General features: G+C 41.7%; 1 protein-coding gene across 1 annotated transcript; it reads right to left on the bottom strand.

Moving 5' to 3' along the window:
- Positions 1–4,283: 4,283 nt before the first annotated feature.
- Positions 4,284–5,039, bottom strand: RNASE12 (ribonuclease A family member 12 (inactive)). Its single transcript, XM_012752864.3, has one exon. The coding sequence runs from the start codon at positions 4,854–4,856 to the stop codon at positions 4,416–4,418; it is 441 nt and encodes a 146-aa protein (XP_012608318.2). The 5' UTR covers positions 4,857–5,039; the 3' UTR covers positions 4,284–4,415.
- Positions 5,040–23,180: the final 18,141 nt, after the last annotated feature.

Below are 23,180 nucleotides of genomic sequence, written 5' to 3'. Positions count from 1 at the left end.
AGAACTGAACAAAGTGTCTACTTGGCAGTCAGAATCCCAATGACCCAGGCAGGCTTTATCTTCCATGAAATCTCCCCTGTCTATTAATACTTTAACCCAGAGTGATTACTTTTCTGAAACCCCACAGTACAGATTGTGTTGTACTTCATTTTATATGAACTTTTTCATTTTTCTAGTTAGTTGATACATGTTAGTCTTTTCCCCCTCTTATTAAGGCTGAAAACTCCTGGAACCTGGAACACAGTTTCTGATTATTTTTATTCTGTACAGCATCAAATACTGAACTGTACACAGACTAGTTTTTCAACAATATTTGTAAACAACATAATATGGTTTGACTAGAGTATAAAATCCTTTGCTTGAGGTCAATGCTGAAAAATTCATAATGAGAATCCCAGAATGGATGGTTATTTAAGGTGATAATTCTTATATCGTTCGTTTGACATTAGTGCATATGGAATTTTAAAAGTTATATTTGATTTTAAAATGTCCTGTTGGCTGGGCGCGGTGGCTCACGCCTGTAATCTTAGCACTCTGGGAGGCCATGGAGGGAAGATCGTTTGAGCTCAGGAGTTTGAGACCAGCCTAACCCAAAGCGAGACCCCATCTATGCTAAAAAATAGAAAACATTAGCTGGGCATGGGGGCACATGCCTGTAGTCCCAGCTTGGGACTGGGAGGCTGGGGCAGGAGGATCACCTGAGCCCAGGAGTTTGAGGTTGCTGTGAGCTAGGCTGACACCGTGGCACTCTAGCCCAGGCAACAGAGTGAGACTCTGTCTCAAAATAAATTAAACAAATAAATAAAATGTCCTGTTTATGAAACTAGAGCAAAGACCTAGCACCAAGAATATATAAGCCTTAATTGGGTTGATGGATTATTGATAAATTATTAAGAATTAAGTGGATGTGTTCAGGTATGTGCGTTGAGAGGGTGTCTTGACCACGGACTTGATGCATGTTGAAGGAAGTAAGCAAGAGGGATTTGTAGGATATTTATTTTGTTTCCTAAACTTCTACATTCTGTGCCATTCACATCAGTAGTGAGGCGATACATGAGAACAAAAAGACAATGAGGAGAAAAATAAAGAGGAAGAAGAGATCAGAGATTCCCAGTCTTTCTGAAACATATATTTCAAGTGGGCAGAATTCAGAGCTGCCTGGGTTTCAAACTTCTAGAAGGTGCCTATTAAAAAACATACCTCCCTCAAGTACAAGTGACTAAAATGTCACAATTCACTTGAATTAGATTTTGATTCTTTTTCTTCTTTTTTTTTTTTTTGAGACAGAGTCTCACTTTGTTGCCTAGGCTAGAGTGAGTACCGTGGCGTCAGCCTAGCTCACAGCAACCTCAAACTCCTGGGCTCAAGCGATGCTACTGCCTCAGGCTCCCGAGTAGCTGGGACTACAGGCATGCACCACCATGGCCAGATAATTTTTTCTATATATATTAGTTGGCCAATTAATTTCTTTCTACTTATTGTAGAGATGGGGTCGAGCTCTTGCTCAGGCTGGTTTTGAACTCCTGACCTTGAGCAATCTGCCCGCCTCGGCCTCCCAGAGAGCTAGGATTACAGGCATGAGCCACTGGGCCTGGCCAGAGTTTGATTCTTATTAAATGAAAATACTCTGAGGATAGATTCCACTGGAGAGTCTCAGTTCCTTACACTTTAGTGGGAATGCATTTATCTGCATCATTTTTTTTTTTTAAATTGGAAGAGGAGAGGTTGGGGAAGGAAGGGAACAGAAAGCACTGAGAAAAAAAGAAAGAGCAATAAACCTAGGGAAAGGGGTAGGAAAAGGAAGCAGAATTCACAAAATAGTGTCAAGGCCTTAAAGGACACATTTAATCTCCTTCAGGGTTTTGTCCGGGAAATGATGGCACCAAGACCCAACAAGTCATACACTAGGGACCAGCTATTCCTGCTCAGTTTCTATTCAGATGCCAAAGGCTCTGCTCACTTGGTGGCACCCAAAATTCCATGAAAACAACAATGACAATAGGCTTACCACAGAGAAATAGATAATGAAACTCAGCTTTAAAAAGCTGTCCCAGATGGAAGAAGCCACGAGATGGGTAAGCTTTGCCTACTTACAAGTCTGCAAAGTGTCTTTTAGTCATAATTGTCATGTTCATTCCCCCCCCCATAAATCGAATCAATCAGATAGAACTTTATGCTTACAAAAGACAGAGCTAACGACTATCATGAGTGCACCTCCTTCAATTCAAGATATGACCTTGAATTAAGTCCAAATGAGCCATGCAACAGTTGAGGTCTCTCAACTGAAAAGATCAGGACAGAAAGTGTTCCCTAAAGCTTGTGAATCACTCATGCCTGCTCTCGCTCATGGTACGAGTTTCTGGCTCTCACATACAGGATTGAAACATCATAGCTCAGAATTAGTGATCCCACAACCTGGCCCTTACTTGCCAATTGCCCCTTTTTTCTTACTACTTCCCCAATACAAAGCATCCCCTCCAGCAAAGTCAATTTCTACACTACCTAAGAAATAGAATTATAGAGTAATAGATGTGGAAAGAACCTCAAAGATTATCTAGCTCAAGACCCTTGCTTTACAGAGGAGGAAACTAGTAATCAGAGAAGAACAGGACTTAATGAAACTCCTGGAATTAGGAGCTTCTCTTTCTCTTCCGTCTTCCTCTAGCTTAAGGATGCTATGCTCATAGCTTAACATGGGGGAGGTAAATAATGGGTTCAGTTGTATGAATTAAAAAGGGAGGCTGGGCATGGTGGCTCACGCCTGTAATCCTAGTACTCTGGGAGGCCAAGGTGGGTGGATTGCTCGAGGTCAGGAGTTGGAAACCAGCCTGAGCAAGAGCGAGACCCCGTCTCTGCTATAAATAGAAAGAAATTAATTAGCCAACTAATATATATAGAATAAGTAAGCTGGGCATGGTGGCACATGCCTGTAGTCCCAGCTACTTGGGAGGTTGAGGCAGCAGGATTGCTTGAGCCCAGGAGTTTGAGGTTGCTGTGAGCTAGGCTGACGCCACGGCACTCACTCTAGTCTGGGCAACAAAGTCAGACTCTGTCTCAAAAAAAATAAAGGGAAAGGAGTTAGTAGTCCAGCTCAAAGTCTTTGTCTCCTCTAGAGATGCAAAGAGGAGATATACTGAGCTCTGAGAGCCTCAACCCCTCCCTGGGAAATCCTTATCTTTGTTTTTCCACAGTTTAACTCATGTAACTCACTTCATCTTAAAATTATCGAAGCCCTGTCACATTGGATCTTTAAAATTTAGATATTTTGTGCATCAAAGATTTTTGCATTAATTTTGATTTTTTTTTCCTTTTTTTATTTTTTAAAAATTAAATTTTTTAGGCCGGCTATGGTGGCTCACACCTATAATCCTAGCATTTTGGGAGGCCAAGGTGGGTGGATTGCTCAAGGTCAGGAGTTCGAAACCAGAGTGAGCAAGAGCAAGACCCCATCTCTACTAAAAATAGAAAGAAATTAATTGGCCACCTAATATATATAGAAAAAATTAGCCGCGCATGGTGGCTTATGCCTGTAGTGCCAGCTACTTGGGAGGCTGAGGCGGGAGAATCGCTTGAGCCCAGGAGTTCGAGGTTACTGTGAGCTAGGCTGATGCCATGGCACTCTAGCCTGGGCAACAGACCAAGACTCTGTCTCCAAAAAAAAAAAAATTAAATTTTTTTCTTTCTTTTTTCAATTTTCATTTTAGTACAATGGAGTTGATATAATTTTGATATTTTAAAATATTGAATTATGGCCAGGTACAGTGGCTCATGCCTATAATCCCAGCACTTTGGGAGGCAGAGGTGGAAGGACTGCTTGAGCCCACAAGTTTGAGACCAACCTAGGCAACACAGCTAGACTCCCAACTCTACAAAAAATAAAAATAAAAATTAGCTGGGCATGATGGTGCACATCTGTGATCCCAGGAGTTTGAGACCAGCCTGGGCAACATAACAAGATCCTGTCTCTTAAGAAAAAAATTGAGCATTCTATTACTATATGGCCTAGGAAACAAAACAAAATAATATTGAATTAAAATACTATTTATCTAGATTACTGGGGTGTTTTGGTGCCCCCTCAAATTTTGCACCTAAAATGAGTATCTCAGGCACTTTGTCTTAATTTCAACCCTGCCTTTGATTCAATCTTAGCTCTCATCAAATGACTCAAAGACAAGAGACAAAAATTGAAACACACGTAGAGTTTATGGTTTAATTCAGTAAATATTTTTTTATTGATTCCAACTCAGCAATACTGGAAGGATAAATTATTAATAATTGCCAGTGGCTACCCATTTCACTCAAGGTAGTCCCCCATGTCCACAGTTCCAGTCTGCCTCTGGACACCCAGCCCCAGTGCCACTGAGAGAGGAGACGAGAGGATCTCAGACTCAGGAGCTGAGTTATATAACCTCAAGTCACTCAACATATCCCTGGAAATTAACTGGCCCCACCTCATCACAAGTGACAAGAACAAACCCCTCTGTGAGGGAAATGTGGTACCTACAGGCAGGATATCTGGTGCCTTCAATGAGCTGACAGACGGTCATTTGAAACTTTGTCTCGCTCTGGAAGCAGAAAGTGGCGGAATGGTTTTGGCAAGGCACCTTCTTGGGGGAAGTGCAAACACTATTGAGTTTTCGAGGCCTCTCATGGATGAAGACATGCTTCTTTTTACAAGTGTGGTCAGGTTCCCTGATGACTTTTTCTATGATCAGGTAGTTGCAGTACCTTGAAGGAAGGTGGCTCCGAGGGTAGTCCACATGCATGTGCTCTAAGGTTGACAGCTGCATCATTTCCTCATTCAGTTCATTTTCCCAGAACAGAAGCAGCAAGAAAATTATCACCATTATTATCATTAGAGGAAAGATTCCCTTCACATCTCTGGGTTTAACTCCTGTTGAGTAGGGGGAGACAGAGAGTAGCAAAGGGTAGTCATATTCCTTCTGCTCCTGCCCCTGACTGCTCCCCCATTCTTCAGATATTTTATTTCCTTTTCTCTGCTAATGAAAATTGTGCTGATCCTGCAAGATAGATGAAGGCACAGTTCTCCAAGAAAGCCCTTTTTGACTATTTCAGCTCTCAGAGTTTGGTATTTAACTGTTCTCTAATTATTCCTTTTGTGTTTATATGTTTCTACAAGTTCTTTGATAGCAGGTACCACATCTGCTATTTCTCCTGAATCCTTCAAAGTGCTTAACACAGAGCTGGACATACAGAAGGTGGTCAAAAATACCTATACCAAATTGTATTATTCATGTTGCTGAATAACTGTCCCATAATTTTCTGAACGCTAATTCCCCTCCATTTCACATGATTTTAGTACATTCTGCTAACCTTTTCTTCCCAATCCCTTCCCAACCCCTCCTTGCTTGCCTCTGTGCTATCTCCTCTCACCTGTTGTTTTTGTTGCTGTTCTCACAGGTAACATATCCTTGCTGTTGCTCTCACAGGTAATATAGTCTTTTGATCATGGATCTGAGAAAATCCCTTGTGTCTTGCTGTTCCCTGGCAATACCTGATAAGGAGCCAGTTGAGTGTTGGGAGGGCCAAAGTGGAAGGAGCAGAAAGGGAGGGACCTGTAAAGAAATGTGCTTGAGGCTGGGCTAACACCTGTAATCCTAGCTCTCTGGGAGGCCGAGGTGGGTGGATTGCTCAAGGTCAGGAGTTTGAAACCAGCCTGAGCAAGAGTGAGACCCGTCTCTACTATAAATAGAAATAAATTAATTGGCCAACTAATATATATAGAAAAAAAAATTAGCCAGGCATGGCGGCGCATGCCTGTAGTTCCAGCTACTCGGGAGGCTGAGGCAGTAGGATTGCTTGAGCCCAGGAGTTTGAGGTTACTGTGAGCTAGGCTGACGCCATGGCACTCACTCTAGCCTGGGCAACAAAGTAAGACTCTGTCTCAAAAACAAAAAAAAGAAATGTGCTTGAACACCACTGGGGAGGAAGAGAAGTTACTTTCAGGAGAGTTGGATAAAGCAGCCATGAATGTGCCCTCATTAAACAAATGTGGACTTTTCTTATTTTTTTTATTTCAAAATATTAAGGGTGTACATATATTCTTGTTACATGGATATCTTGTATAATACTGAAGTCAGGGCTTTTAGTGTGCCTGTCACCACAATAGTGTTTGTTATATGTGATAGTTTTTACCCCTAATCTTCCTCCCACCCCTCCCCTTCTTGGTTTCCATTATCCTTTAGATCTATTCCACATCCTATTTCATGGTGTGTATGTGTGTGTGTGTTTGTACAAACACACACACACACACACACACACACACACACACACACACACACACCACATTTTCTTTATCCATTCACCAATTGGTTGTAGGTAGATGGCTTTATTTCTTGGTTTTTTCTTCTTTTCTGTTGCTCTAAGTCTCTACTTTTATGCCAGTACCATGCTATGTTGGTTACTATAACCTTCTAGTGTAATTTGAAGTCAGGTAATATGATGCCTCCAGATTTGTTCTTTTGCTTGAAATTGCTTTGGATATTAGGGCTATTTTTTGGTTCCAAATGGAGCTTAGAATTATTTTTTCTAGATCTATGAAATATGACATTGATATTTTGATGGGGATTGTGTTGAATCTGTGAATTACTTTGGGCAGTATGGCCACTTTAACAATGTTGATTCTACCAATCTTCGAGCATGGAATATTTTTCCATTTGTTTATGTCATCTATGATTTCTTTCATCAGTGTGTTTTAGTTCTCCTTGTAGAGGTCTTTTACCTCCTTGGCTAAGTATATTCTAAGTATTTTGTTTTCTTTGTAGCTATTGTATATGGTCATTATGAGTATATGGTCATTGTATATGAGTCAGTGATCTGACTCTCAGCTTGACTATTATCAGTGTATAGAGATGCTACTGATCTGTGTACATTGATTTTGTAATCTGAGACTTTGAGAAATTTATTTATCAATTCTAGGCCTCTTTTTGTGAAGTCTTTTTTTAAATTTCAGAATATTATGAGGTTACAAACATTTTGGTTACATGAATTGCTTTTGTACAGTTTGAGTCAAAGTTATAAGTTTGTCCATCACCCATATAGTGTGCATTGTACCCATGAGGTGTGAGTTTACCCATCATTTTCTCCCCCATCCCATCTGCTTGATTTCCATTGAATTTTACTACCATATGCGCACATGAGTGTTGATCTGTGTCAATTTAGTAGCAAGTACATGTGGTTATTGTTCTTCCATTCTTATGATATTTCACTTAAAAGGATGGTCTCCAGTTCCATCCAGGTTGTTATAAAAGGTATTTGTTCAATGATTTTTATGGCTGAGTAATACTCCATGGTATATACACACACCATATTTTATTGATCTATTCATGTATTGATGGGCACTTGGGTTGTTTCCACATCTTTGCAATTGTGAATTGTGCTACAATAAACATTTGAGTGCAAGTGTCTTTTTAAATAAAATTTCTTTTTTTTCCCTTTAGGTAAATACCCAGTAGTTGGATTGCTGGATTAAATGGTAGGTCTACTTTTAGTTTTTTGAGGTATCTCCGTACTGCATTCCATAGAGGTTGTACTAGTTTGCCATCCCACCAACAGTGTATACATGTTCCTTTCTCGGCCAGGCATGGTGGCTCACGCCTGTAATCCTAGTACTCTGGGAGGCTGAGGCAGGAGAATTGCTTGAGCTCAGGAGTTGGAGAGCAGCCTGAGCAAGAGCGAGACCCCATCTCTACTATAAATAGAAAGAAATTAATTGGCCAACTACAAATATGCAGAAAAAATTAGCCAGATATGGTGGCATATGCCTGTAGTCCCAGTTATTCAGGCAGCTGAGGCAGTAGGATTGCTTGAGCCTAGCAGTTCGAGGTTGCTGTGAGCTAGGCTGACACCATGACACTGTAGCCCAGGTGACAGAGTGAGACTCTGTCTCAAAAATAAATAAATAAATAAATAAATAAATAAATAAATAAATAAATAAATAAATAAAGTGTTCCTTTCTCTCCACATTCATGCCAGCATCTGCTGTTTTGGAACTTTTTGATAAAAGTCATTTTCACTGGATTTAGGTGATATCTCTTTGTGGTTTTGATTTGCATTTCCCTGATGAGTAGAGACATTGTCAAAAATCAGTGTTTAGGTTTTTCTAGATACAAGATCATATCATCAGCAAATAGGGATACTTTGACCTCTCCTTTCCTGATTTGTGTACCCTTTATTTCTTTCTCTTGCCTGATTGCTCTGGCTAGGACTTTCAATTCTATGTTGAATAGTAGTAGTGGCAGTGGGCACCCTTATCTCATTCCAGTTATTTTTTTTTGAGACAGAGTCTCACTTTGTTGCCCAGGCTAGAGTGAGTGCCGTGGCATCAGCCTAGCTCACAGCAACCTCAAACTCCTGGGCTCAAGCAATCCTCCTGCCTCAGCCTCCCGAGTAGCTGGGACTACAGGGATGCGCCACCATGCCCAGCTATTTTTTTCCTTTCTATATATATTGGTTGCCTAATTAATTTCTTTCTATTTATAGTAGAGACAGAGTCTCGCTCTTGCTCAGGCTGGTTTCGAACTCCTGACCTTAAGCAGTCCATCCGCCTTGGCCTCCCAGAGTGCTAGGATTACAGGCATGAGCCACCGCGCCTGGCCTCATTCCAGTTCTTAGAAGGAATGCTTTAAACTTTTTCCTATTCAGTATGATGTTGGCTGTGGGTTTGTCATTTATAGATTTTATGACTTTGAGATGTGTTCCTTCTATGCCTAATCTGTTGAGGGTTTTTATCATGAAAGAGTGCTGGATTTTATTGAATGGTTGTTTTGCATCTATTAAAATGATCACACCTTGTTTTTGCTTTTGTTTATGTGGTGAATCACATTTATTGATATGCATATATTGAACCATCCTTGCATCCCTGGGATGAAACCACTTTATCATGGTGAATAATCATTTTGATATGTTGTTGAATTCAGTTAAGTATGAAATACCTGATTTCCTTAAGTACTAAGTTTGACAGTTGATATCTGTGACATTTCACTTTGATACTTCTTGCTTTATGTTTATTGTGAAGTTACATCCTCAGTCTTTCAAATGCACATTGTGGTTTGTGATTATTTTTCAAAAAAACATTTTTTTTTATGTCTCAGCCTCCCAAGTAGCTGGGACTACAGGAGCATGCCACCACACTCAGCTAATTCTTTCTATTTTTTAGTTGCCCCGATAATTTTTTTCCTATTTTTTTTTTTTTAAGTCGGTGCTCAGTGTGAATTTCCTATTTTTTTAGTAGAGACAGGGTCTTGCTCTTGCTCAGGCTGGTCTAGAACTCCTGACCTCAAGGGATCCTCCCACCTAGGCCTCCCAGAGTACTAGGATTATAGGCATGAGCCACTATGCCAGGACAGTATTAGATTTTTATTAAACTTTAAATATATTTTCAATTTTTTTGTGTGAAAATGAGACCATACTATATATATTGTTTTGTAATCTACTCTTTCACATAATAGTTAAACATGGACATTTTCATATCCAATAAATACAGATCTATGTCACTTTCAGTTTGCTTCTATATATTATTTTATTAATAAATATTTAAAAATCAATAGCTTGAGGGCCGGGCATGGTGGCTCACACCTATAATCCTAGCACTCTGGGAGTCCAAGGCGGGAGGATCACTTGAAGTCAGGAGTTCAGAACCAGCCTGAGCAAGAGCAAGACCCCGTCTCTACTACAAATAGAAAGAAATTAACCAGACAACTAAAAATATATAGAAAAAATTAGCTGAGCATGGTGGTGCATGCTTGTAGTCCCAGCTACTTAGGAGGCTGAGGCAGGAGGATTACTTGAGCCCAGGAGATTGAAGTTGCTGTGAGCTAGATTAATGCCACAGCACTCTAGCCCAGGCAACAGAGTGAGACTCTGTCTCAAAAAATAAATAAATAAAATAAAATCAGTAACTTGAGCCTTTAAATAGAGAAAAACAAGCCTACATTTTGGATTTGAGAGCTATTCATTAATCCCTTCACATGATGTATATTCAAGTGAGATCCTTCTCTTTCTAATAGAGATATAAATCACAGACCCAAAGATAGTGTGTTTAGGCATAGTGTAGGTATTAACCAGATTTTTGCTATAAAAGAAGATAACGTTAGGTCTGGAGCTGAGAGAGAGAGAGAGAGAGAGAGAGAGAGAGAGAGAGATGAAGCCTCATGGGTAGGAAGATGCTGTTTATTTTGAGCATCTGGGTACAGATGGGTGGAGGCTGAAAAAGACGTCCACCTATTTTTCAAAAAAAATTTTAGAGCAATTTTCGTGAAACCATGGACAAGTCAAAAATTCATGTTATTTTCTAATATGAGTTCCATCATGGAACCAATGCTGCAGAGGCAGCTCAAAATATCAACAAACTATTTGGGAAGGATGTGGTTAATGAATACACAATATATGGATGGTTTGAGAAGTTCCATTCTAGTGTTTTAATCTTGAAAATGAGCCATGTGGGTGACCTGAAACCAAGGTGGATACTGATGAGTTGTAGTGGAAGTGAATCCATATCAATGTACTCTTGAATTAGCAGCAAGGTTGATGTTACTATTCCAACAATATTGAACCATTTGAAACAAATTGAAAGATAAAAAAGCTGGACACAGGGGTACTGTATGAATTAAATGAACATAAGAAGAGAAATCATCTCAAAGCATGCCTTTCTTTGCTGTCATGATATAAAGATAAAAATTTCTACACTGTAGTGTCACATGTGATGAAAAATAGATTCTTTTTGACAATCACAAGCATTTGGCATGATGGTTGGATAAGGATGAAGTGCCAAAAACACAGTCCAAAACTGAATATTCATAAAAAAAAAAAAAAGCTAATGGTGTCTGTTTGGTGGTCCAGCACTGGTAGTATCCACTACAAATTCATGAAACCTGGTCAATCAATTACAGTAGTTGTTTACTGAAACCAATTGGATGAAATGGTGAGGATACTTGTGATTAAGCAGCTGAGATTGGTCAACAGAAACAGGTCAATCCTCTTGCAAGACAACACTCAATCACATGTCACACAAACAACACTGATCAGACTACAGAGGCTAGACATGGAAATTCTGTCATCCCCCATATTCACCAGACCTTGCACCAACTTACTACCACTTCTTGCAGGCTTTGGACCACTTCTTGCAAAGAAAAGTATTCAATTTTCAACAAGCTGTGGAAAACACCTTTCACAATTTCACCGCCACTCGCTCTCTAGGCTTCTTTGCTGCTGACGTAAACAAACTACCATTAAAATGGCAAAACTGTATTGATGGCTTAGGTGCATAGTTTGATTAATTGTACTGCTTCTTGTTTGAGATATAATAAACTAAACTTTTGATTCAAAATTGGACATTTCATATTTAATGACCTAATATTTTTGTTGAGGAGTTTTGCATCTATATTTATAAGGGATATTGGTCTGTAGTTTTCTTTTTTTCTCGTGTCTTTTCCTGGCATTGGTATCAAGGTGATACTGGCTTCATAGAATGAGTTAGGGAGGATTCCAATGTAATGAAATAATTTCTGTGGGATAGGTATCAGCTCTTCTTTGTACATCTGGTAGAATTTGGTTATGAATACATCTGGTCTGGGATTTTTTTTTTTTTTTTTTTTTTTTGCTGGGACATTCTTTATTGCTGCTTCAATTTCACTGCTCATTATTGGTCTATTCAGGATTTCTATTTCTTCCTGATTTGGGCTTGGCAGGTTGTGTGTTTCCAGGAATTTATCCATTTCCTCTATGTTTTCTAGTTGGTATGCATAGAAGATTTCATGGTATTCACAAATGATATTTTAAAATTCTGTGGTATCAGTTGTAATGCCTCTTTTTAAATTTCTGGTTGAGCTTATTTGAATCCTTTCTCTTCTATATGTGGTTAATCTGGCTAGTGATCTACCACTTATTTATCTTTTCAAAGAATCAACTTTTTGTGTTATCAATCCTTTGTAATTTTTTGTTTCTATCTTGTTTACTTCTGCTCTGTGCTTTGTTATTTCTTTTCTTCTGCTGGCTTTGAGTTTAGTTTGCTGCTCTTTTTCTAGTTCCCTGAGATGTGATCTTAGGTTATTCATTTGTGATCTTTCTGTCTTTTGGATGTAAGCATTAAGTATATGAAGTTGAAGCCTGGAAATTATGATACTACTATTTATTCTTTTGCTTAAATCTAGTAGAATTTGCTTTATGAATCTGGGAGCTCCTGTGTTAGGTGCATATATATTTAGGATTGTTATATCTTATTGTCAAATTGCTCACTTTACCATTATGTAATGACCATCTTTGTCTTTTTTACTATTGTTGATTTAGTTTATTTTATCTGACATAAGACTGGCTATCCCTGCTCACTTTTGGTTTCCATTTGTGGGGAATATTTTTTTCCACCCCTTTACCTTCAGTCTGTGTGAGTCCTTATGAGTCAGATGTGTTTCTTGGAGACAGTATATACTTGGCTTATGTTTTTTTTTCATCCATTCAGCCAGTCTTTGTCTTTTAAGTGGGGCATTAAGACTGTGTTTGGTGTCAGTATTGATCTGTGGGATACTGTTCTGTTCATCATGGTGGATGATACCTTGTTGTTTTGTTTTTCCTCTTGTGCTATTGTTTTATAAGAGCTCTGAGCTTTAACTTTCAAGTGTTTTTATACTTGTGGGTATCTATCATGCTGTTCCATATATAATGCACTTTGAAGTATTTTCTGTAGTGTAGGCCTAGTATTGATAAATTCCCTTAGTGTTTGCCTGTCTGGAAAAGTTTTTATTTCTCCATCATTTATGAAACTTAGTCTTTCAGAATATAAAATTCTTGGCTGACAATTGTTCTGTTTAAGAAGACTAAAAATGGGTCCCCAATCCTTTCTAGTTTGTAAGATCGTTGCTGAAAAGTCTGCTGTTAGCCTGATGGGTTTTCCTTTGTAGGTTATTTGTTGCTTTCATCTTGTAGCTTGTATAATTTTCTCCTTCATTTTAACTTTGGCCAAGTTGATGACTATGTGTTTTGGAGATGTCCTATTTGCTATGAATCTTCCTGGTGTTTGATGACTTATCTTGTCTCTGGATGTTTGAATCTCTGGTGATACCAGAGGAATTTTCCTCAATGATTTCCTCAAATAGGTTTTCCATGCTTTTTGCTTTTTCTTCTTCTTCCTCAAGGATACCTATAATTTGTATATTGGCTTGTTTCACTTAGTCCCATATTTCTGTGAGTGATTGTTCATTCTTCACCTTTCTCCATCTTTGACTGACTGGGTTAGTTCAAAAGCCTTGTCTTTAAGCTCTGAGATTCTTTATTATGCTTGGTCTAGCATGAAAGAAAGCTGCAGGTAGTCTGTCAGGATTGGTAATGTGCTATCAGGCACTGGACTTCTATCCCAGCATGTGGCTTCCATATCATGGTCCAAGATGGTGGCTCTGTCTAGAGCCATTGTGTCTGCATTCCAGCCAGCAGGGAGAAGAAAAGCAAAAAAAAAGGGGGGGGCCACAACACTGCCTTCTGAGGACACATCCCAAAGGTTCACACACCATTCTACTTACATCTCAATGACAATAACTTGGTTACACAGTCACATTCAATTGCAAGGACATTGGGAAATGTATGGTTTATTCTGGTTGGACATGTGCCTGGCTAAAATTCAGGGGTTGTATTATTAATACTAAGTAAAAAACAAAGAATAAATACTGGAGGACAACTGGAAGGATTTCTCCTACTTGCCTTCAGAGAAACATCACTCTGCGAAATGTTAATGAATGTGCTTCAAGAAAAAAGTTTCATGATCAGAAGTTTGAGAAACATTGTTAACCATATTCCTTTCCTTCTGGAATCACAAGATTCACAGAGCATCAGATTCTGAGAAACCCAGTAATAGAGAAGCTTTACTAATTACATTTAATTTAGGATTTTACAAACCAATTTGAGCATGGAGCTTCATTTAAGATGCATCAGCATTAACATCCTAAGAGACAAAGTTCTATGGAATATCAGTTTGGAAAATGCTGCAAGGAACTAGAAACCATAGATGGCAAACCAGGATCCAGGCCTCTGAGTGGGAACAGAGAAAACAGTAAGCAAAAGGAATGCAACCTCAGTAGCCCCAGTTTTTTAGATTTTGGGGATTGCCCTCTGGAATATCCATCTGACAATAATCCTTCATTCCTATTAGAATTCTAGTTCCCTTCCCAATATGTTTTAGAGCAGGGGTCCTCAAACTGCGGACAACGGGCCACATGCAGCCTGCCGAGGACATTTATCTGGCCCTCTGGGTGTTTTTGCAGCTGCTGCCTGTCCTGCTTAGCAGCCGACTCGTGCGGGCCCACAGTGCGCATGTGTGGAATGTGCGCCCCGCTCTCCAACAGCCCTCCAACGGTCTGAGGGACAGTGAACTGGCCCCCTGTTTAAAAAGTTTGAGCACCCCTGTTTTAGAGGTTTTCTGAGGTGTGTTTTTGTCTCTTGTCCAAAACCGGTACTCTGGACTTCTCATTTTGTCCTGGGCTTTTTCATCACTGCTTCTTCATGGCACTGCAGCTGTCTCTGGCCTGCTTCACTCCTCTCCCAAAGCCTGGGTACAGGCCCTGCCCTAATGCAGTGGTCCCAAACCTTTTTGGCACCAGGGATCGGTTTCATGGAAGTCAATTTTTCCACAGACCCGTGGCTGGTGGGGGCTGGGGGTCGGTTTCAGGATGATTCCAACACATCACATTTATGGTGCAGTCAAACCTCTCTGCTAAAGATAATCTGTATTTGCAGCTGCTCCCCAGCACTAGCATCACTGCCTCAGCTCCACCTCAGACCATCAGGTTAGATTCTCATAAGGAGCCACCACCTAGATCCCTCACATGCGCAGTTTACAGTAGGGTTTGTGCTCCTGTGAGAATCTAATGCTGTAGCTGATCTGACAGGAGGCGGAGCCTACGTGGTGATGCAAGCAATGGGGAGCGGCTGTAAATCTGTAAATACAGATGAAGCTTCTCGGCTCACCCACTGCTCACCAGCCTGCCCCTGGGGGGTTGGGGATCGCCGCTCTGATGCATACTAAGCATAAGGATATGGGGTATAACAGACTTTCCGAAAACTCTTAATTACAGAAGAGAGAAAAAAATGAACACTGCTTCACAGTATCTACTATTCCTAGCGTCCATCAGCAGGCCCTTCATGGGGATGCCCTTTTTGGATTGTCCTTTCCTTGGCTATTCTGGTGTGGGGCTTTATCCCCTACTTTATATCTCCTCTTCCCCAAGGCCTGGATTCTCACTGACCTTCTATAATGGTGACCACAGAGTTTCTACGGAGGAGGGCCTAGGAGATAGCAGTCATGCCAGAGAGGGGGCTGGGCACTCTTCTGGAAGATGCATTTTCTGAGTGCTTTCCATATAACTGAGAACATGAACTGCCCATGTGAAAGCATGGGAATGGAAAGAGTCTGCAGGGTAGACGGGGAGGGCTGATGAGCTCACCACCAGCCCTTGACCACTCCTTACACTGCCACGTCTTGGCTCCCACAGACTTTTTAAAAAGGGAGTGGTTTTTAAGTGAAACTTATCAGAGTGTCTTGGCTACTAATTAAAAATACAGAAACCTGGGCCTTATCCCAGACCTATTGAATCAAAGTCTCTGGTTTTAAGGGAATCTGCATTTGTAATCAACAGCCCCTATCATAATAGATCAACCCCAAACTGGTAAACAGCATAATAATTTCTAAAGAGTTTCACAGATCCCACAACAAAACTGACTTTTAAATTATATGGAATACTCTATACCCCAATGAGAAAGCTCTGCATCTGGATTACTGCCCTGGTTCTGAGCATCCAGAAGAAAAGGGATACGTCTTAGCCTCACATGACCGAATTGAGACAGCTCGTCAGAGTTCTCCCTGCTGGGCCACTGAGAGGGCTTGACTCCCAAACACAACATCGTAGGAGGGAGGGTTGGTCTGTATTTCTCAGAGTCGTTAATTACCCGTGTTCTTTCAGAAGTTGTGGAAGTTGTGTGGTTTCAGAAGTTGTGGAAACCAGTTCACAAGGGATCCTGAAGATGAGCCGGAGTGATCTGGGTTCCAGCATTCACCAGGGAGACAGGTTCCAGGCTCAGGCACGGGGAAGGGAGAATATGCCAGTGGGTTTGGAAGCAGAGCCAAGGAAGGCTGCTGGCAGGGAAGGAGCCAAGAATAGCTTAATGTAAGAATGTCGCTTAAAGCAGAAAGTGCTCTCTTCCCTCCACCACTTTCTCTTTTACTACTTCTCTATTGCCCAGCAGCCACCTTCTAGTACCTCTCTTAAGACCTCTTTAGGTTGTAGGTACCTCTGAGCTGGGACTTGATTTCTTTGCTCCCCTATTCATTTCTTTTTTTTTCTTTTTTTGAGACAGAGTCTCACTTTGTTGTCCAGGCTAGAGTGAGTGCCGTGGCGTCAGCCTAGCTCACAGCAACCTCAAACTCCTGGGCTCAAGCGATCCTCCTGCCTCAGCCTCCCGAGTAGCTGGGACTACAGGCATGCGCCACCATGCCCGGCTAATTTTTTATATATATCAGTTGGCCAATTAATTTCTTTCTATTTATAGTAGAGACGGGGTCTCGCTCTTGCTCAGGCTGGTTTTGAACTCCTGACCTTGAGCAATCCGCCCGCCTCGGCCTCCCAAGAGCTAGGATTACAGGCATGAGCCACAGCGCCCGGCCCCCTATTCATTTCTACTAAGGAGTCCTCCCTAACCATTTTCACCTACTTCCCTGGTGAGGAAAAGAGTCAGATGACATCTTAACTTTCTTTCTAACTATGGAAATAGGCCTTTCCCATGAGGAAATCTATGCTGGTTCACACATACCCTGAGGTGTTCAATGTGAACTCACATATCAAGGAATAATTCTAAATGCCACGCAAAGGCCATGGGACTTTATCAACTCCTCCAGGAACCCTTTTTAAAACTAACCACCCTCATCTCCTCCTAGAGTGTGTGTAAGAAGCTCTCCTCTGTGGTTCCTGCACATAACTTACTATGCGGTGCCACCACAAAGGGTTTATTCAGCCTTGCTTTCCGCATGCTGTGTGCTTCTGCAGAGCCAGAACAATGTACTTGTTTTCTCTAGCACAATGCCTGGTGCTTCTTGGGAGACCAAACAATGTTGTGGAGTTGATGAATGGATAAAAGATGTCAGACCTCGCCCCTCTTCTGCCACTAACTAGCTGTGTGATCATGGAAAAATTGTGTCACCTCTCAGGGTCTCTGTTTCTTATTTCTAAAATGGGGGTGGTAGGAAAGAAAAAAGGAAGAATTTGACTATCTATAAGGTCCCACTATCTATAAGGTCTCTCATCTATAAGAGATTACTGCAGGAAACCAAACAGATGTGATCTCTGTCCTCATGGAACGATTTTTTTGTTAGCTGTTTGTTATTATTTATTTATTTTTATTTCAGCATATTATGGGGGGGGGACGATTTTTTTAAACCTAACAAATATAATTAATTTATTATTCTAGTGATAAGGGCCACAGAGGATTTTTGCAGGATTATATGAAAGCACAATAAAAGCTGTTCACTTGCTCTGGAGTTTCAGGGAAGTCTTGTCTGAGGAAAGGAAGGACACACAGGATGTAACCAGGCAGAATGAGAAAGGTTGGTAGAGTAAGGAATATTCCATAATGAGAGAGTTAGATATGTTAGAAGCCTTGAGCTGGAAGGAAGCCTGATGAGCTCAGGGAACTGGACAGAGGAGTGTACAGCAGGAATATGGAGGTGGAAGGAGACTAGTTTGGATGAGGCTGTCTACACAAGGCCTAAAGACAGACATAGGACTGCGGTCATTATCTTAAGACTAGTGAAACAGCCATTGACACATTTTAGGGGGAAATGGGAGTGGATATCTTCAGAAAGTAACTGGATTTGTGTTTTTAAAAGATTACTGTGGTGCAGATGTCAGTAAGCCCTTAGGAGCCTCCTTTCACCTTTTTGACAAGCAGGTGCAGAGTCCTGCTTCAGGGAAGGGTCTAGCCCAGGGTGCTTTATCAACTCTAAAATTGTTAGCTGTTTTCACCTCCTTCATTGCACCAGCTCTGCCAGCTCTCAGCCACGTTTGTAGGAGGCCAGCAGGGCTCCTGGAGCTAAGCTCAGGATCACAGAGCTAGTCAGTGGTACAGTCCATGTCAAGATGGGCACCAGCTTTCATGACTCCCAAACCACTGCCCATCCTGCTCTAGCTGGGTGCTTCTGAAAAGGGAGTTTTTAAAAACACACTGGATTCTTTCAGGCCTGGTGATTATTTGGAGTAGGGAGACAATTTTTCATCTTCTTTGCAGGAATCTTATTTGATTTTCAGAAAAGCTGGAAACTGGTCCAAAAAGGAGAGCAGAGCCTGGGAGTGGTAGGAAAGATCTGAATGTCCTGGGAGGCGATGCAGGGGAAGGCTGGGTTAACGGTCCTTGCTCAATAAGGATTCAAAGGGAACTGTTGAGGCCTCAGCTTGGGGACACACAGAAGAAGGCAGATATGCTATGATCAAAGCATTCTCACAAGTGGAAAACCAAAGGGATGGGCCTACCACGCACAGTAGCTGTCCACGCTTAGGGCACTTTCCCTCAACCTGGTCCTCCTTGGGCTATCGCCTTGTGGCAGTCATTTCAGGAACACAAAGAAAGGGATAAAACAAGAAATGGCTTGGTTTCCCCCCAGGGGAGAACAGGACCTCCAGTGTGCATAGCCTGGGGCTGTGACTGCAAGGCCAGAACTGATGGTCTCTGACTCAGAACACATCTTGCCCAAGATCAGGAGCATCTTGTTCCTGGACATGTGCAGACCCCAGTCTGCCTACCTCACCTGGACAAGAAGACAGGTGAGATAGTGGGAGGGGAGTTGGAAGAGTGCCCAGGGGCTTGTGAGAGCACTGCAGGAATCCTTCAGTCAATAGCTTGTTAAAAAAAAAAGCGTGCAATTTCCAAAGATAGCCAATGACCCCTCCAGAATAGGGTGCCAATAGGGGTGATTTAGAGGGGTGTCTCTTTGGCCCAAATGCCAATTCCTAGGCCATTTCACAGGGCTACTCCACCACTATCTTGAGTCAGAGCTCTCCATTTCAAGGTCTGTTTCCCAGTTCCAGCTCCTCATTTCCCCATTGCTCACCTCCACTCCAGGCTGGGAAACAGGGACCACCTGCACCATGGGGTGTGTGTGTGTTGGAGGTTGGGGTGGGGGTGGAAGTAGAATATGTAGCCAGAGAATAGTCATCTTAATAAAATAGCCATTGAATTCATTTTAATTTAGCTCAGAACCTTAGTTCGTAAAAGCAGAGTGGGACCTGTTGCCCGGACCAGAGTGCTATGGCATCAGCTTAGCTCACAGCAACCTCAAACTCCTGGGCTCAAGCAATCCTCCTGCCTCAGCCTCCCGAGTAGCTGGGACTACAGGCATGTGCCACCCCATGCCCGGCTAAGTTTTTCTATATATCCCTGCAGTAATCTCTGTTGCAAGCACAGTGCCTGCAACACAATAGATGTCCAACAAATATTTGTTCAATAAATATTGAGTAAATAAAAGAATGCATGAGTGAGGTCGGGCCCGGTGGCTCACGCCTGTAATCCTAGCACTCTGGGAGGCCGAGGTGGGTGGATTGTTTGAGCTCAGGAGTTTGAGACCAGCCTGTCTCTACTAAAAATAGAAAGAAATTAGCTGGACAACTAAAAATATATAGGAAAAATTAGCCGGGCATGGTGGTGCATGCCTGTAGTCCCAGCTACTTGGCAGAAGGATTGCTTGAGCCCAGGGGTTTGAGGTTCCTGTGAGCTAGGCTGACGCCACGGCACTCTAGCCAAGGCAACACAGTGAGACTCTTGTCTCAAAAAAAAAAAAAAAAGCATGAGTGAATGGCCTAAATGTGATGTATTTTGCTCTTTAACCATAGTATGAGAGAGCTTTTCTTTATAAAACTCAATCTTTTTTGAGGGTTGCTTTGGTGGGATCCTATAGTATGATATGTGCATAAGATCAGTGAAAGGAAAGAAAAATGTTGATTCACTCCTACTTACTACTCAAGGCCTTAAATCTATTATTGCTCCTCTAACCCTCTCACTTCAGCTGTTAAAGACCAGGTCAGGAATTTTGCTAGCAGCTGCTAGCTCTGCTTTCCCTCCATATCCATATCCATGGGATGCTATCTACTTTAATAAGTAGTTCAGTTTAGTTTTATGAACACCATGTCCCGGGACAATAACGCAACTCTCTTTCATATAAGTTCCACCTTCACCTTACGCACACAGATTAGCCAAAAGCAGCACAGATTAGCCAAAAGCAGCGAAGCTTCTAGCAATTGACACAACCTGTAAACTCTCCTTCAAGACCCTGAACGGCCGACCCATGACAGTACCTGCTTTATCCACAAGGGGGCAGATTTCAGTTTGGCTTCGTAGGAACGGGAGCAGAAACCATTGCCATATTCCTGTGCATTTTTTTGTGACCAGCGGCAGGTTCTCATGCCTTATTCCATGTATTCCTCCCTCCATCCTCCTTACGTGCCAGCAATGTTTTCTTAGGACTCACATTGATAGTGATTGATCCCTCACCACAAAAAGCTGGTTAGTGAGGTTGAGGAAGTCCTCCTGGGATATACCAGCCCTTTCTCAAACTTAGCTTTTCTCTTCCTCTCTGGTCCCCCTATTGTGGACTTTTGTTCCTCATCTTGTTAAGTCATTTATCTTACAGACTCTTACAGAGTGGCCCTGCTGTGTGCAACCCGGCGATGTGACTCAAAACATCATCGGTTCAGAATTTGTTTAAAGCCCTAAGAGCCTGATGCAACCCTGTACTTAAGCAGCTCTGCCTGAAAGCTAGTTTGCAGTAACTCATTGGCTCTGATCCCCAGTTTACAGCTCCTGAGAGCTCCTTGCCTGCCTTTAACGTCTTTAGAGACTTTATAGAGCCCCACTGTGGCCAGAAGGAGCGCTGCCACAGTATTTTTTTCAGGCGTGCCTCTCCCCCTCAGTCTTCCCTGAGGACGCACAGTTTCCACACTGCAAGACCCCCTACTATCAAGCCCCCCAAACTTCCATGCTACTTATCTCCCCCAGTGTCGCAGGATCACTTGAAAACCCGTATAGTCTTTATCTCCCTGAAAAATCTGTATAACTTTTTGGTTTTTTTTCTGGAAGGTGGAGAGATGGGGAGATACTCCTGTGTAACATTTTGATTTAAAACAATTCACACAATTGATTAAGCAAATATTTATTAAGTGCTAAGAACTGTTTTAGCCTGTGAAACTTCAGCTCTAAATAAGACTCTGGTGTCAGGGAACTTCCATTGTCATGGTGGGGGAGGGAGAATTACTGACAACTGCAAAAGTCAGGTGGTGGTATATGCAATGAAGAAAATTAATGTAGAGAAAGGAGGATAGCGAGCAAAGGGGTTGGGTGCAGTTTCATGTAGAGAGGTCAGAGGAATCATCTCTGACAGGTGAAATCTGAGCAGAGATCCTAAAGTGAGGGATTGGGCCTTGCAGATATGGGGGAGATAAGACTCAAGGCAGAGAGAAGAGCAAGTACAAAGACACTGAGGCATTTCTGAGGAGCGCAGAGGCTCATGTAGCCAAAACCGAGTGGCAGGAGATGAGGTCAGGGAAGCAAAGGGAGTCTAAGAAGCAGCAACAGCATATAGGGATTTTTTAAAGCCATGGCAAAGATTTCGATTTTATGTTGAATGAAGTAGAGATGCACAAAAGGTTGTAAGCAGAGGATTGACAAGTTCTGAGGTTTAAACAGGATCATTCTGATTGTTCTGTTGAAAATAGACTTAAGTGAAACAAGGACAAAACACAGAGACCTGCTAAAGGGCGACTGCGACAGTGCAGGTGAGAAATGGTGATGGCTTGGACCATAGCAGTGATGGGTGAGGATGATGGGAAGCGTTTGGTTTCTGGAAATGTTCGGAGGTAGAGCCAATATAATTTGTTAAGGTATTGAATATGAGTTGTAAGGGAGAGGGGTAAAGAACGATTCTAAGATGATTTGTTGCACAGGTCTTCCAAATATCTGAAGAGTCACCAGAACTTAAATACTCAACAGCATAGCTAGGAGTGAGGTGAGAAATACCTGTGGTTCTGGCTCTTGTTCATTAGGTGAGTCAGGACACATCTGGATGAATTGAAGGATGTGAAAGCTGAATAGTGAGCAGGTAGGGAGGGAATGAGGGTGAAAAGTGTGATCTAAGGGTCTAACTGTAGGGAATGACAGCCCCCCCCCACCACATCCACATACACCCCTCAAATAAGCAGACAACCACTAGGCAGAGAGCTCTTTTCTTTGAGTTTCCTACTGTTAGTCCATTTCTATGGCTTGGGGAAATAAGGAGAATTACAGAGAGAAAGTAAGTTTGGCACATGGCTGGACCCAAGAGTAAACTTAACTAGGGAAGATAAAGTACCAGTTGGAAGGAGGTGATTCCGAGGAAGGTGATGTGGGACACAGGGTGCCTAGATTTACTGGTATGCAGGGTGGTGGCTTATAGAGCAACTTGGTAGTACATATAGTTCCCAGGCAACCCTAATTACACTTTAGGAGCTTTTAAAAATTAATCATGCCTGGGGCCCCATCCTCAGAGATTCCAATTTACTTGGTCTGGGGTTGGGCCCAGCAGTGAATAGTTAAAAGGCTTCACAGGTGAGTCTAATATGCAGGCAAATCCCTGTTGAGAAGTTCATTCCGAAAGGGATACAGCACCTGAGAGTCCCCCACCCACAAGGTCCTCATAATCTCAGGATTGGATGAGAAAGTGAGCCCAGGCTTTATGTGAGAAGACACTTCACCACATGTGCTGCTCATAGATGTCTCAAAGTGCACAGAAGGGCCTTACAATGAAGGAAAAGTGAGGGTTATGTGAAACTATTAATATAAAATATACCTAAGTCCTGAATAAACACTTTCTCAAAAGTAACAATTGCAAAGGAGAAACTTTGGGTGATTTTAGAATACTGACTTTGTATAAGAAATACTATATAAATGACATGTGGTAGCATCTGGTATTTATCCTCATGGTTTAATACCATGACAAAGAGCGTTTGTCTAAAGATGAAGTATATAAATCTGAAATACTTGAATATAAACTGGTGTTCATATAGTAATATTAACTACAGATGATGCTTACTTCGTGCAATGAATGTATAACATCAATAAATCTGTAGTTTTATTAGGAAGACAACTAACGGAGACAAAAGGCA

The sequence above is a fragment of the Microcebus murinus genome, chromosome 6 (genome assembly GCF_040939455.1).
Source record: "Microcebus murinus isolate Inina chromosome 6, M.murinus_Inina_mat1.0, whole genome shotgun sequence".
NCBI classification, from domain to species: Eukaryota; Metazoa; Chordata; class Mammalia; order Primates; family Cheirogaleidae; genus Microcebus; species Microcebus murinus.
Note: the sequence above shows the minus strand (reverse complement) of the source record. Positions and strands in the feature narration are given on the sequence as shown.

Coding starts and splice junctions, on each gene's coding strand:
- RNASE12 (XM_012752864.3), bottom strand. CDS start 4,856: ATGATAATAATGGTGATAATTTTCTTGCTGCTTCTGTTCTGGGAAAAT.